Source organism: Pseudorasbora parva, chromosome 4 (genome assembly GCF_024679245.1).
Source record: "Pseudorasbora parva isolate DD20220531a chromosome 4, ASM2467924v1, whole genome shotgun sequence".
Classification (NCBI taxonomy): domain Eukaryota; kingdom Metazoa; phylum Chordata; class Actinopteri; order Cypriniformes; family Gobionidae; genus Pseudorasbora; species Pseudorasbora parva.
The window spans coordinates 21,650,961-21,665,877 of record NC_090175.1 but is presented as its reverse complement, the minus strand read 5'-3'; the positions used below and the strand labels follow the sequence as shown (position 1 = coordinate 21,665,877).

Genomic DNA, 14,917 nt, shown 5'->3' with positions numbered 1-14,917 from the left:
TTAAATGAAATTACAAATCTTGAAACTTTGCTCCATTAGCCTAACCGGCCCAAGTTGTTTTACGCTGGCTTTCCACTAGATGGTGGCAATATACAACATACAGAAACTCGACAAATTTGCTTTCCTGTCTCATCCAGTAAAAAAAGATAGATTATTTATTAATGATTCAGTTTTACAGGGATCCATGAAGTTCGTCCACGGAGCCCTGGAATGTCATAAAAAATATTCAATGATTCGTTATGTTTAACCTGTAAAACAATGTTACATTAAGTAAATATATATGTAAAAAATACATAAAAAGGTTCTATATGACCTTCATATACAGCTCTTTTAGGGGTTCCCATGATCATTTTATGGATTAAGCTTTAATTAATTCGTTTTAAATTCATTATTCTAAATTTTATTAAAATGGATTAACTAAGCAGCTTATAAACACTTTATCACAAAATATAAAAAAAAAATGTTAACATAAATATCGTACAATTATTTAATGTTTCTTCTTGAATAAAACCTAATGGGTTCTCATAAAGAACCCCACTTTTTTTCTATAGTGTAATATTTAAAATTCACATGTCTGTCATGCACTTCTCACAGTCTTTTTTGAATCGCATACTATCATACCAAAATATATTGGCAACACTTTACAATAATGTTTCATTAGTTCATCAGTTAACTTATACAGAATTTATTATTCTTCGTTAATGTTAGTTTCAGCACTTTGTTTCACTTTACTAATACATTATTAAAATCAAATGTTGTATTTGTTAACATTACTTTGAACTAACATGAACAAACAATGAACAGCTGGATTTTTTACTAACATTAACGAAGATGGATAAATATTGTAACAAATGTATTGCTCATTGTTAGTTCATGTTAATAGATTAAATGAGATCTTATTGTAGTCTTAACATTATTTTGTCTAAAAAATGTATAAAAAATTACAGAAATGTGCTGCTTAGTTTATATTAACCAAACTTTAAAAAATAATATAAAAGTGCCACCCAAAATACTTATGAAAGCCTAAATCTTAGACGTTCCACAGGTTTCAAGACACAAGAAATGTTAAAACATATAACCAAACATGTTATTTTATTGTCTGAAAAAGTAACACAATCTCCCAACTGGGTTTATCACATACACTACCACAACGATGAAACACCATTACTACACAAATAGGGACTTTTTTCAAATATTATAGACATTACAAAAAGATCCCTCATATCTTTCAGTTTTCTTTTGAAGTTATACTAAGCATGGCAGATTGATTTCATTTACAGTATGATACTGTACACTGTCACCATTTAGAAACAATGTTGTCTGACGTGGTTCTAAAATCCATAATGTTAAGGGAAGACATTTCATGGTCATTTTTATTTCATATGAAATATTTTACAATATAAACAAAGCATCCGTCTTGGATGGACTTAACAGCAACCAGAGGCCAGGCATTTCAGTGCAAACATGTTTTTTACAAGGCAGTCTTGGCTGCATTACTCCCTTTTGTCTATCAAAAACTAACGCGATTTTTAAAAAAAAAAGTGGGGGGAAAGATTACCAGATGAGGGTGGTGTTTGAAATTAAAACTAAATTTCACAAAATGTGATACATACCCAAAATGCATCCTGTGACATAGGATGTGTTTGTATCGTCCATCAGAAACCATTCAAAAGTGATTAAAGTTCTGCAGAGGTTTATTTGTCACTAAACTGAAATATACTTCTGGACTTAAATCATTGTTTTAAGTAAAGTTCTGTTTCGAGAAAGAATCTATTTATAGAGCTGACGTTATGAGGTGCTTGCTCTGTCTAATGTAGCTCTCTGATGTACATCTGTGATGTCTAGCAATGATATAAAATTACCATTTAATATATGAGGCTCTTGTCTTTCCACAATCTTCATCCCACCTCCAACTACAGGGTCTAAGAGGCTGTTTGGACCCTAGCCAGTCCTCTCAAATATTAGGTGGGAAACTGAAAACAATTCTATTGTAATCAGCATTTCCAATTGCCAAAAAGTAGAAGGCAGATGAACTATTTTTGATTTGGGCTAAACGTTTGGGATTGGAGGATGCCTGACATGATTCATTTTATATATTGTATCTGTTGAGGTGCTTGTTTATAATATAGAATGTAGTCCCTTGATTTCTGTCCAGATGCATTTTCAACAAACTAGAGTTGAATGGTTACTCACTGGGCTTGAAATCATGAATCAAATATTCATGTAAAGAGGGCAGCAGAGAACTGAAAACCAGAGGGAAACATAAAATTGTTAATCTTTTGTAGATGTGGTGCTAGACAGATTTATACACAACTTGCAAATAAGCAAAAGACACTTCTGTCAAAAACTGAGGAAAATTGAGTTGAAACTACAGCACTTAATACTGATTACTTTAGAATAAGTCCTCTTAGTTACAATGTCCGCCGCTCCTTGTCAACATTCACAGAGAAGAGGCTGATAGCGCTGTGTTCCACAGGCAAAGAATCCAAATCTGTACACGTCCCTACCTTGTTGTTACACAGGTGGTGGAGGTAGCTAGTTATGTGCATGTGTGTGGGGTTTAGGGTAGTTTGCATGGCTGATTGCAGGTGTGTTTCTGTGTGTTGTGTGTGTGTGTGTGTGTGTGTGTGTGTGTGTGTGTGTGTGTGTGTGTGTGTGTGTGTGTGTGTGTGTGTGTGTGTGTGTGTGTATAATAGTCGGGGGAGAGGGAGCGAGCTGAAAGTGGTTAACAAGAAGTCCCACAGGAGGATATCCACCTGAACAATTATCCTAAAGCAATGAAACTGTGGAGGGTATGGGAAAAGAAGCAAATAAAGGCTAAAAAGGGAGGATCACCACATAATAGCACCAATGGATGTGACATGAGCTCTGATCTTTTCCCCAAATCTCACGAGTTACTGCCAGAAGGGACAAGACCGTTAGTTCTGGTGCATTGAGATGGCACGCCAAACAGTTAAAGCCATAGTCCAAATGTTCAAAGCAAGTATTTTAATGTTTAATTCAATCTTGGAAAAGGGGCCTTTGCTAATGGATTTGAGCCTTATACTGTATATAACACAGGCAGGTCCAAATATAACGTAATCTATGTTCATCTCTGACATTTGATAGGAGTGGAGCAAATAATTTGTACATACTTTCACTGAATCAGTTGTTCCAACCTAAAAGAAGCATTTATTGAAATAAGGTTGAGAATATTGTTAATATACATATAATGTGTGTTTTTTTTAAATATTTGTAACCATGTCATCTATTGACCATATTTTGCATTTAGGTCAGGGACATGGCTCGAGTGATATTCAAAACCAGCTCAATTCCCAAGGAAAACAAACTTGAAAATAAAACACCATAGTGGTCTGGATTCAACTCAAGTAAGAACATTTTTCAAAATAAAGGTTTTATCAGAGCAGCAAAAGGGCCAAGTCTCTGAATCCCATCGGCCCAAAAGGAAGAGAACTGTATGACCTTTCCTTGGAGTGTTTTGGATGTTTTGGACACAACACCCGTGTTCCCGCCATTGTGATTCCCGACATCCTCCTCCTTCCGTGACAACAAATGGAGCCATCAAGCTACACAGAAGACAAGCATGTTTCCAAACCAACAATGACATCCACAAGTGTCCAGGTTCATGAGACTTGGTATCGTATTCACACTGGCATAAAACACACACCTGTTTTTATTTCAAAAGGGAATAAACATAATACAAATAATCTACATCTGAATTAAACTTAGACAAATATTAAATTAAAATCATTTATATTTTTGTCTACCGAGAATATGTTTTATTCCCTTAAAAAACAAAGACTGGTGAAACGATCCACAGAAACATGATTACAGACTAACTGATGCTTTACCTCTTCTTAGGAGAGTTAACTGTTCATGACCTGAGATTAAATATTAACTTTAATGAAACTAGTGTAAAGTTGCATACAAAGTCATTGTATGCGCAATAAGTTTGGGTTTTTAAAAAAAACAACAAAAAACAATAGTCCTTTTTCTAAAAACAAAAAAAACAATTATTTAATTTCAGAATGAGAATTTTCACTAATTCAGTCTATGTACTTTTTTTAATAAGCATATGAGTATGATTCTTATTGTTTTACCGATGCAGCTAACAGTGTCATGAGAAATGAGTTTATTTTGAGGAATATTATACAACTTCATGAATTAAATGTTGCTCAGATGAGAGCAATTATGCCTCATTTTTTAAACTTGTACTGCATACCGATATCACAAATCTTTAATACCTTTGACCAGCACATCAGCATCTATTTCTTAATGCGTGCAAACGTAATCCATTGGCTGGATGATCTCTAGTCTGTGACTGACAAAATATACTCTTGAAAACAAAACATAGTTAAATTACCAGTTACTTCAAGCCTATTTTGAAAACAACGGTTGATTCCGACTGCAGAATTTCCTGATTAATTGCTTGTGAAGGTAAATCCTATGAGATATTTCCTTTATCCGGTTTTCCCCTTTTCTCTTTTTTTGCAGTGACCTTTGATGCTGTGGGAACAGTCTCTGGAAGCCATGCCTGTGGGTTTAACAGTCCCCATGTAGTCGAGGTGCTTGATGGAGGGAGTCACCCAACCTCCTGCACTTAGGCACCCCAACATTGCAGATCACCCTGATCCTACGTCAACCCAGATGGGCCCATGTCAGACGCTGGTGATGGAGGCAAGGCAGTTGGGGGATTTCTGCAGTTTCTCAGGTTGCGTGGTAGGGGGCTCTGGGATTGCACGGAAGCTGAATGGGGGGCCGATGCTGGTGGTACCCATGTGGCCTGGACTCAGGGCCGGATTCTGTCGCCGGTTACTCTCCACGATGCTTGAGGTGTTGGACGCCAGACTCTCCCGTGTGCTGAGGAAGTGGTAGATGTGGGAAAATGACCAGAGAAGAAGAAATGGAAAGAAAAAAAGAGCGGGGTTTAAGACAAGATATCTGATTATTTTGAAGCATTAAAAAAAATATATAAACAGAGGCGAACAGTATTGGAGCATATTTACTTTCTACTCAAGTACATTTTTAATTATACTTTATCAGTGTTTTTCTTTAGAAAACTTTTACTTCACTACATTCCAAAGCATAATATATGTCATACTTCTTACTGAACTACATTTCATAAATAAAAGTTGTTGTTTCCTTTAATACTTAATTACACAAAACATGTAGTACTTTCTTACTTGTACTACGTTTTTAATAATTAAGTATTAAATAATATTCAATATTAAATGTATTGCAGTGAAAAGCACAATATTATGTTTTGGAATGTTGTGAAGTAAAAGTTTTCCAAAGAAGAACACTGATAAAGTACATATACCTGAAAAACAAAATGACTTGGAAAGTAAAAATACTTAAATACTGTCCACCTCTAAATAAATAACACAAGTCCTCAAAAAGAGAAAATTCACTACCTCACCCTATATGGCTTTACTCTGGTTTGCAGGATCGTTTAGCAGGCCAAAAATGCTCTAGATCTTACAATGGTATGACAAGAATAACATGTTCACTCCAAAACCCGACTGAACGCCATCCATAAGAAAGCAATATGTAACATATATGTAGGGATATTGTTACGTGTTTCCACAGAAAAAAAAGGCAAAAAACTAAAAGTTTTCCCTGCTCTTGTCAATGAAATTACAATAGGCAGATATTGAAGCTTACACAATTAAAAAAGGACACAAAGCACCAAAGTATTATAAAAGAGTCCGTATCATAGTGTTGTGGGAAACAGACTGTAATTGTAATCTTTATTAACTGAAAATCTACACAATCACTCTCCAAGGTGAAGCATGATGTCATATTCATAACTGAATATTTATTTTGAGTCAGATCTAATTTAGCAATACTTGTATAGTTTTTTTTTTTTATCTTAATAGCAATCAAACAATATAGCAAATTTAGTGTGACACTGTAGAAAGTCCTACAAGATGACATTTTGGGGGGAAACTATTCCTTTAAATACTAAGGTTAAACTTTGGATAGGATGTATTTAACATCCGAGCTGCATAGAAAAAGTGCATAGTTGTGGTTTTTTGCATGTCCCACTCCATGTAATTGCATTACTACCACACATTAAATCACAAACTAAATTGTGTCTATGCACAAGAGCTATGCTGGTGTTTTTCCAGGAGCTGTGGAATGACATCACCACTAATGTGATGAGTCATCCAGAAAATAGTGAATGATTTTGTGTGTGTGAGTGTGTGTGAGTATGTGTGTCAAGGGGCTGCTGGGGGTCTTAAAATGAGTCTTGTGGAATTTTGTCTCGTAAGCTTTTTGGAGCAATTAATTCAGACATACCGACTAAGCATATGGCGCGGACAGAGCACAGTTTTACTGCAACTCTCAGATAAAAGGTCTTCAAATTTATGCGGGAGTGACAAAATAGCTCCATCGCTGTGTATATTAAGTGCCTTTACTTTTATCATCAATACATGGAACTGATAATATATAGGTTAATTGCATTGCACACATTTTCAAAACATTACAAATTGAATACAAAGTTTCGTTAAAAGAGGTTTTCTATAAGATTTTCGGTATAGAGCTTGCTTTTCAAGAACTGGCTTATCGGTCAAAGAATGAGGTCAGTAGTATGTCATTATTAGGTCAAAAAGAGTCCTGGATCAGCAAGAGCAGCTAGAACACAAACTTCCACTATACTGTAAGAAAACCATAATATTTTGGCAGAAAATTATCAGTACCTGTACCAGTTTACAGACACTTCCTTCAACCATAAACCCCAATGCAAATATCAGCAAAACAACTGTGAATAACCAATTTAGAAATGTCCTTCATATTAACAGGTACATTGCCCTTTGTTTTATGTGCATTTCTTATAGTGAATTGTAGGCAGCACACGTGCAGAACATGTAGGCTCTCTCAGTTATTCTACTCCTGCCATATCCCTCTGAATGAGTCATACAGACACAAGGGGTCTATTTTTAGCAGCTGAAAAAAGTCCTCACCCTCTCACTCATAAAGGGCTTGCTAACACATACAAAGCCCTGGGAAACCCACTTAAAGGCTGTCTGTGCTGGTTTGTGGCCTTGACAAAGGAAAATGGATAAACCATGCTATACACCTCAGTATAAGATGGGATACAAAATTATATGTACCCTATGGCATGTGCATCAAATTAAACATTTAATAGGTGCAGCCTAGTTAAAAATGACATATAACAAAAAGGTCAAACACCAGACAATAGACATAAACACAGACTATGTCAGAAAAGAAAAGGTGTTTCTGACACATTAGCAATTTATATTAATATCAGTTTAATCTTATGACTTATCAAGATTACTTTGGGATGGGGGTGGTTAGAACAGAAGAATGACAATAAATTGATGCACGATCAAAAATTGACAATGTTCAGTCAAATATGGGTTTTCATTTGTAGAATCTTCTGTCCATGAAGTACTTACCGAGGGGAGTTAAACCCACTGTCTACAGTCACACTACTGCTGTCCATGCTGTCCAGCCTTGCCGAGTGAGCAGTCTTCTGGCTGTTATTATTCTCGCTCTCCTTAGGGCTAAGCAGAGTCAAGTTGTTCTCAAACTTCCGCTGTAAATCCCGCTCTTTCTCCCGTTCAAGCAACCACTGCATGGTCCCACCACCTCCGCCACCATCTCCGGCCCCTGCCCGCCCCTTTGTTTCTGTTGGGGCCGCCTCTTTATGGGAGGCCTCCTCTACCTCCTCCTCATCGTCATCATCTGACACGTTGTAATAGTCAAAAGCAGCTTCAGATGTGGAGGGAACACCCTGTTCTGTGCCTGTAGGTGCTGGGGCAGAAGCAGACAAAGGGGTGGAGTTAGGTGGCTGTTGGGTCTCCAGAGTGTCAAGGACCTCGGATGATTTCATATGCGGAGTCTTACGCAAAGTGCCTGACTTTGAGTAGCCACTGTCCACATAGCTCACAGTCAAAACATTGTGTGGCGGTTTGAACAAAGTGTCCTTACTGAAAATCTCTTTCCTCTTGTCCACCCCGCCACCAGTGCTACCACTACCTCCTCCGCCCCCTGGGTCAGTGGTGTGTTGGTGCTGTATCAAACGTCCATTGGGCATAGGCTCGGGTGTCTGGCTCGGTGTGGGTTTGCCAGAACCGTTGTGCCCCTTGGTGGACGAGTCCTCTTTATACTCCAAGGGGTGAGGAGAGGTGAGGTGCGGTGTCTGCCGGTCAGCTGGAGAGCCCTTGTGGATTCCGTCAGATGGGGTTAAAGTGTCATGGTCAGATTTGCCCAGAGGCAGCGGGGCAGTAAGGATTGTTTCATTCGATGTATTGCACTGAAAGTAGTCATCAGCTAAAGGCTTTGGCGACAGGGCCTTCAGGTCACTGTAGGCTGGGAGGCTGTCCCTGCTCTTGTTCCGTTCTAGAGGGCTACAGAGCCTTGATTCATCCAAACTCATTTTGCCTATATCAAGTACAGACATTTCAGAGCTAAACTTGGCAGCAGAAAACATGATGCATGAGTAGTGCGGGGCCTTTTGAGAGGAGGCCCTTAGTGTCCCATCGTCAGTATAGTATCGGCTTCTGTCATCTGGACTGCGGTCGTAATCCTCAGCCGTGCCAAGCGTGGAGCTCCCACCTCCCAGCGGGCCCTTGGAGTTGTCCATAGAACGTGATCGCTCTTTAGTCTTATCGGGCCGCTCATTGCGTGACTTGCGGTCCTGAGTGTGGCTGTGGCTCCGGTGCACTCTAGAATGTGACGTCCCACGCGAAGGCTCAGGGAAAGGCATCTCTGTCCGCCTCTTTGCAAGTTCCCCCGAAACATCCCACTCTGGGGTGACAGGAAAGTGTGACTCAGCAATGTTGGGGTTGCTGTGGACAAGATAGGCACCGCCGCTTCTGCGTTCCACCGTATACATTCCCTCTCTTGGTGAGCGCACCAGAGAATGGCTGAAAAAACGGTAGTCCCTCTCCAGGCTGACTGCTGGCAGGTCCAGATTGGAGCCCTCTGAGGGGTCTCCCCGAGAAGCTCGCGTCTTGCTGTGCGAACGCGACTTCCCATGTGGCACACGCCGGTGACCTCGGCTGCGTCGACTGCGGGCACTGTGCTGTGCAGAAGAGCTGGCCTTGCAGCGCTGAGCTCGTTCCTCTTCCAGCCGCTTCATGACAGCTGTGTGACGGGCCACATTCTCCACTGTCAGGTCTGGATTGATGCGGCGGATGATCTCAATCTCCACCTCACGAGGGATCGCTGCAGCTGACGGTGTGTCCTCGTCCCTCAAGGGCCATTCCTCTGGAGGGAACTGTGCTGAAAAGGTGGCCAGCTGTTTGGTCTTGTCCTTTTTGAAGCTCAAGCGGAACAGCTTCAGCCCAAACTTCTTAGACTGCCTTTCACTGCTGCCCCCACCACTGCCTTCCTTCTTCTTGGTTAGCGTGTCTGTCTTGTAAGAGAAGGTGGCGGTCATGCTCTTGCTCTTGTCGGTGGGGTCAGGTGGGTGCTGAATGGCAGGTGGAGGGGGTGGGGGTTGTGGGTATGAAGGGGGATCTCCTTTGGGTTCTTTTGGGGATTTTCTTTGAATTGTGGAGGTATGAATGCTGGGCACCTCATCGCGGTAGGCATTATAGGAGTCGCAGTGGTTCTTAGGGTTAGGCCTTTCTCGTACACAGCCAGAGGTGGAGGGAGTGATGGTTCCAGACTGTGGTGATGTGCATTGCTGTTGAGGTGGCGGCTGTTGTTGCTGTTGAAGTTGTTGCTGCTGTTGCTGTTGTTGCTGCTGCTGCTGTTGTTGCTGCTGCTGCTGTTGTTGCTGTTGCTGCTGCTGTCGCTCTGGATGCCGCTCGTCCAGGTGGTACCACTTGCTGTTGGTGCGAATGAGGGACGGGGTGATGAAGTAGGTCTGTGGAGTAACAATGAAGTAACCTTCTGGTGTGGGGTAGATCTTCCTTTCCCGTACCAACATGTTCAGTGTGTGCCGCAGGATCTCTGGACTCGGAGTGGGTACACCTGAAGAAAATACAACCGTATGTAAATTTCATAATAATTTTCATAGAGCAAACTAAATGTTAGTGCTGACACAATGTTTTATATGTGGCTAACATTTGTGGTATAATAAATCGTCAATCAATACGAATGAATTTTTCAAAGGAATAGCTCAACAGGCAAACACTAAGATGCAGAGTGGGGGTAAAGTTCAGTTGGGGGGTGTTGCAGATTAGTGAGTTCATGTAGATGTCAGCATTATCCAAAACAGCTCTGAAATGCCATTAACCAGGAGCAGGTGTAATCACTCAAATAACTACGGTAAACCAATCAAAAGAAGAGCATTGGTTGCTGATTTATGTCACCGCCAATCCCAACACATCAGCCATTACCTCATCTTTCATCATCACGTCTGTAAGACCCTCAGCGTAATAACAAGATGAAAACTGTCATTATGTGACTTACCAAAGGGGTCCTCTGTCATATGATTAAATCATACGACGAAAGATTAAAAATAAAAAATAATAATAAAATCTTCATCTGTAAGAAACTACCAAACAATTACCAACAGTTTTAAGTAGTGTAGATATTTTTTTCCTTTTTAGATTTTATATTTCACATCAGTGATCCAAAGATATTTTGGTAACCACTGTTATGTACTTTGTTTTTGCTTTTTAATATATTAAATACTATTTATAAAAATATATTTTTATATAATTAAAATGGCTCAAAAGCACTCAAAGACACACATCAGATTTGTGACATGACTAAATAATGTGGACGTTTCTTTGAGTCCACGTGTGTAAACCAAGTAAACATTGTCTGCAACTCAGACAGGAAGCACCAACATGGTAGACTGCACTACAGGGTACATGGTGTCCTTGCTGCACTCAAGTCCTCACTTCACCCAAATCAGCTTTTCAACACTCTCAATCACAGAAACACACACACAGCGGATAAAGGAGCAGATAAGCTGTAACTAGTCAGGGTTAAATGTTGCCTGCCATTACATCATACTGTGGTAGTTGCCATACCAACATGACGCAACCAAGAGCCTCTGTTCCTTTTTTCTTTTTTTCCCCACTCATTCTTTAAGGGGAAGCAGACAGACTATTCAGGTGAAGTTTGCACACTTTGCACTTTGATTGACTGGTTTCTCTGAACATAGCTGGGAAACATAAGGTGTACAACAGGGTCATTCTACAGAGATTTTTAAAAATAATGTTCAATAAAAAACAAAAAAATAGCTCTGGACATTCAACTGTTCCTGAAACTGAGTCTTCATCAATTTTATTTCCACCAGTACCATGAAATAATATTAATGGGATAGTTCCAAAAATGAAAATGTTGTCATCACCCACAAGTTGTTCCAAACCTGTATGAGTTTCTTTCTTCTGTCGAACACAAATTAAGATATTTTAAAGGATGTTAGCCATTGACATAGTAGGAAAAAAATACTATGGAATTCAATGTCTGGTTACCAACATTCTTCAAAATACCATCTTTTGTGCCCATCATCAGAACGAAACGCATGCAGGTTTGAAACAACTTAAGAGTGAATTAATGATGACAGAATTTTCCTTTGTGGTGAACTATCCCTTTAACACTTTTCCCGCTAAACAAAAATGTCTGTTATTTGTGAGAAAACAAGTTTGCTCCAAAACACTATTATAAAATGTATATTAAAATATATGTATTTATAAAAGAAATAACATTTTTGATTGTGATGAATATTTTCCATTTCATTCTACAAATTAAAATTACTTTAAATGTAAATGCCTTGCCTGTAAAATACTGATTATGGCCTGTCCAAAAATGGGAATTTGGCTGGTATAAAATTATTTTGGCTAGTCCGAAATGGGAATTTAGCAGGCACTATAATTATGATACTATAAATATTATACTATATATCATATTTTTATGACAATGACAAGGATTATGCAAATGAACCTGGAAGTCTTTTTTGATGTTATATATGTCATTCCTTATTTGTCTGTTGAGTGTTGTGTGTGTGTGTGTGTGTGTGTGTGTGTGTGTGTGTGTGTGTGTGTGTGTGTGTGTGTGTGTGTGTGTGTGTGTGTGTGTGTGTGTGTGTGTGTGTGTGTGTGTGTGTGTGTGTGTGTGTGTGTGTGTGTGTGTGTACATAATAGGGCTGGGACACCTATCTCCAGATTTGATACTAGCATGATACTTGGGTGCCAATAATGCTCTAGACATTTAACTGTAGATCATGGAGAAAAGTTGAATGATACACTTATACATTATGGGTATATGAAGGTCGTGTATCTGTACATGTCTCTCCGTACACCAAGTTCTCGTGTTCACTAGTAAGAGATTTTACGGCATTTGATACTCACCAATACAACACATATCGCCCTCTGCTGAAATAAAATAAGCAAGGACTAAGAACTTGTCTATAAGCAAGGACTAAAATAAAGCTATTTAATATGAATTCATATCAATTCCGGAATAAGAATAAAAAAAATCATGATAGTTAGGTGGAATGATTCCACCCCCAGCCCTAGTACATAAGTGTGTTTGGAGGGCTACCCGGGAAGCAGGTGGCAAGGTGCTCCGTCAGCGCATCTTGTGTGACAGGCTTGCGGGCAGAGTTCATGGCTGAGATGGCCAGACACAGAATCTCTCCCAGTGGGATGAACTGAGACTGACTGATGGGTGACATACTGATTGGAGATACATCGCCTAGAGAGAGAGAGAGAGAGAGAGAGAGAGAGAGAGAGAGAGAGAGAGAGAGAGAGAGAGAGAGAGAGAGAGAGAGAGAGAGAGAGAGAGAGAGAGAGAGAGAGAGAGAGAGAGAGAGAGAGAGAGAGAGAGAGAGAGAGAGAGAGAGAGAGAACAAAAAAAATGTTCAGTCCTACTTTACCAGAACATGTTTGGGTTGCATTAAAAAGGTGACATTTGAGGACCAATCAGTTGCCAAACAAGCAAGCAACAAAATAAAAAAATACTTATCCCAAAAAAGCACCCATGCATATTTGATTTACTAGATTTAACACAGCTCAGAGCAATCAAACATGTTATATCACATAATACATCTAGGAGATTATACTTTTGCACTTTTTCATGAAAAAAATAAATAAATGTAATATAATAAAAAATAGAAATTCAATACAAAATTAGAATATTTTATGTCATTTATGTATTACCCACTATTGTCCAGCTCATTATTAAAATAAGAATATCCACTATTATTTGCAGATTATTTAAATTTAGATGCTTTCATATTGTTATTAAACTGTAAATAAAATAGCACTGCACATGCTGTTATGCAGATTAGAATGTCTGTGACAAACCTGTATTCCTAAAAGTTACAAACTCTATGAGGTTTAATAGTGAGAAATAGGGCTGCAGCTATCGATTCTTTTTGTAATCGATTAATCTACCACTTAATCGATCGATTAATCGATTAATCGGATAATAATTACTTTTTCTTTATTAAAGAGCAATAAGAGACACTAAGACGCGTATCTTAAAATTAACATCTAATTTGTCTTCTTTTTAGAAAAATTAAGTTTTATTGCTGAAATTGCATACATTAATAACTGTGAAACTAAACAATTTTAATGCATACAATTGCCATATTATAATAAATAAAAATCTATTTCAAATTACTTTAAAAAGGTAAACATAGTTCAATCTAAAACTAAACCTACAACCAATAAATCTAAATAGTAGTAATATAAATAACAATAATGCCAATATAAATAATATAAATATTCTATAAATTCTATATAATATAAATATTCTAATATTCTATAAATATTCTATAAATAATATAAATAACTAAACATTGTATTTATGTTGTGCAACTTAACTTTCATGTATCAGCTTCAGCTCAGGCATGACATAAGCATTTACTGTCTTATTTACTCCTTTACTGAAGCAAAATGTATTGGACAGGTTAACTTGGAGCAAGAGATGTGCGGATCAGCTCTATCGTCACCGAATCAGCTGTTAGAATCAAACCATCCACCCGCACCAGGTGGTCACAACTTCAAATCCTCCGTGTTAAGCGCGATGCTATCGTCACATATTAGCTACACTGAAGTAGGTTGCTAAACAAAACAAAAAAAAATATTTTGGCAAAATTACATTTACATAAACCAGGGTCGACAACCTATACATCACACGGAGGAATAACCGCTAGAACGTGATCAAACGCGAGATATGTTTAATTCAGTTAAAGTACATCACACATGCTGATCCTTTGAGCTAATCATTCATCATTGTAACACAGCTTGTTTTAAGTTAGTAGCTATAAATATGATTAAAGTGTGATATTTAAATTACACAAATCAATGAAAGCACGCAGCTCTGAGCTCTGAAAGCACGAGCGCTGCTCATCACACACACACACACACACACACACACACGCGCGCGCGTTACAGCTTGTTCTGATATTTGTTGCGCCTAGTATTGAGAACATTAATGGTGCATTTCGAAGATATTATCAAGTAGGATATATAAAGTCTCATTAAAGATTTCACACACATCACAATGACGGTGATCCATGTGCAAAGCTGCAAACTCCATCGCGTTCATGTGTTTGGAGTCGCGCGTATCTCCTCAGCTGACGCGTGTACTGCCGCAAATGAAACTTAAATGTTCAGCGTCGCATCCTGAAGCTCAACACACAGTTGTCTTCATTTAAAAACAGCGATATTAAATGATATTACCAGTGCTGATGCCCGCCCGCTCTCTCTCTCTCTCGCATTGCGGTCTTTGGATCTCGACATGAGCTGAAAACGAAAGTTAAAGAACGACACATTCATTGCGTTTTAGCGTGATATGAGAGTTCCGCGTCTTTATTAAAATCAACATATTAACGATTTCTCTCATCCACCTGCAATGTTTGGGATGTTAATGCACCTGAACCGCGGATATAACCGCAATCCGCTCATACTCCGAGTCCTTACACAAAAAAATGTCTTTCTGCAATATGTGTGTGTAGTTAAATGGACTAAGCGAA

General features: G+C 38.7%; 1 protein-coding gene across 2 annotated transcripts in view; it reads right to left on the bottom strand.

Annotated features, from left to right (window-relative positions):
- Positions 1–1,075: 1,075 nt before the first annotated feature.
- The window catches only part of stox2a (storkhead box 2a), a 69,649-nt gene continuing 55,807 nt past the window's right edge, over positions 1,076–14,917 (bottom strand). For both annotated transcript variants that reach the window (XM_067441299.1, XM_067441300.1), the window contains exons 2-4: positions 12,478–12,630; positions 7,425–9,951; positions 1,076–4,860 (exon numbers count right to left, since the gene is read on the bottom strand). In XM_067441299.1, the coding sequence (XP_067297400.1) occupies positions 4,659–4,860; positions 7,425–9,951; positions 12,478–12,630 (2,882 nt within the window). In that variant the 3' untranslated portion in view covers positions 1,076–4,658. The remainder of the gene's footprint in view (positions 4,861–7,424; positions 9,952–12,477; positions 12,631–14,917) is intronic.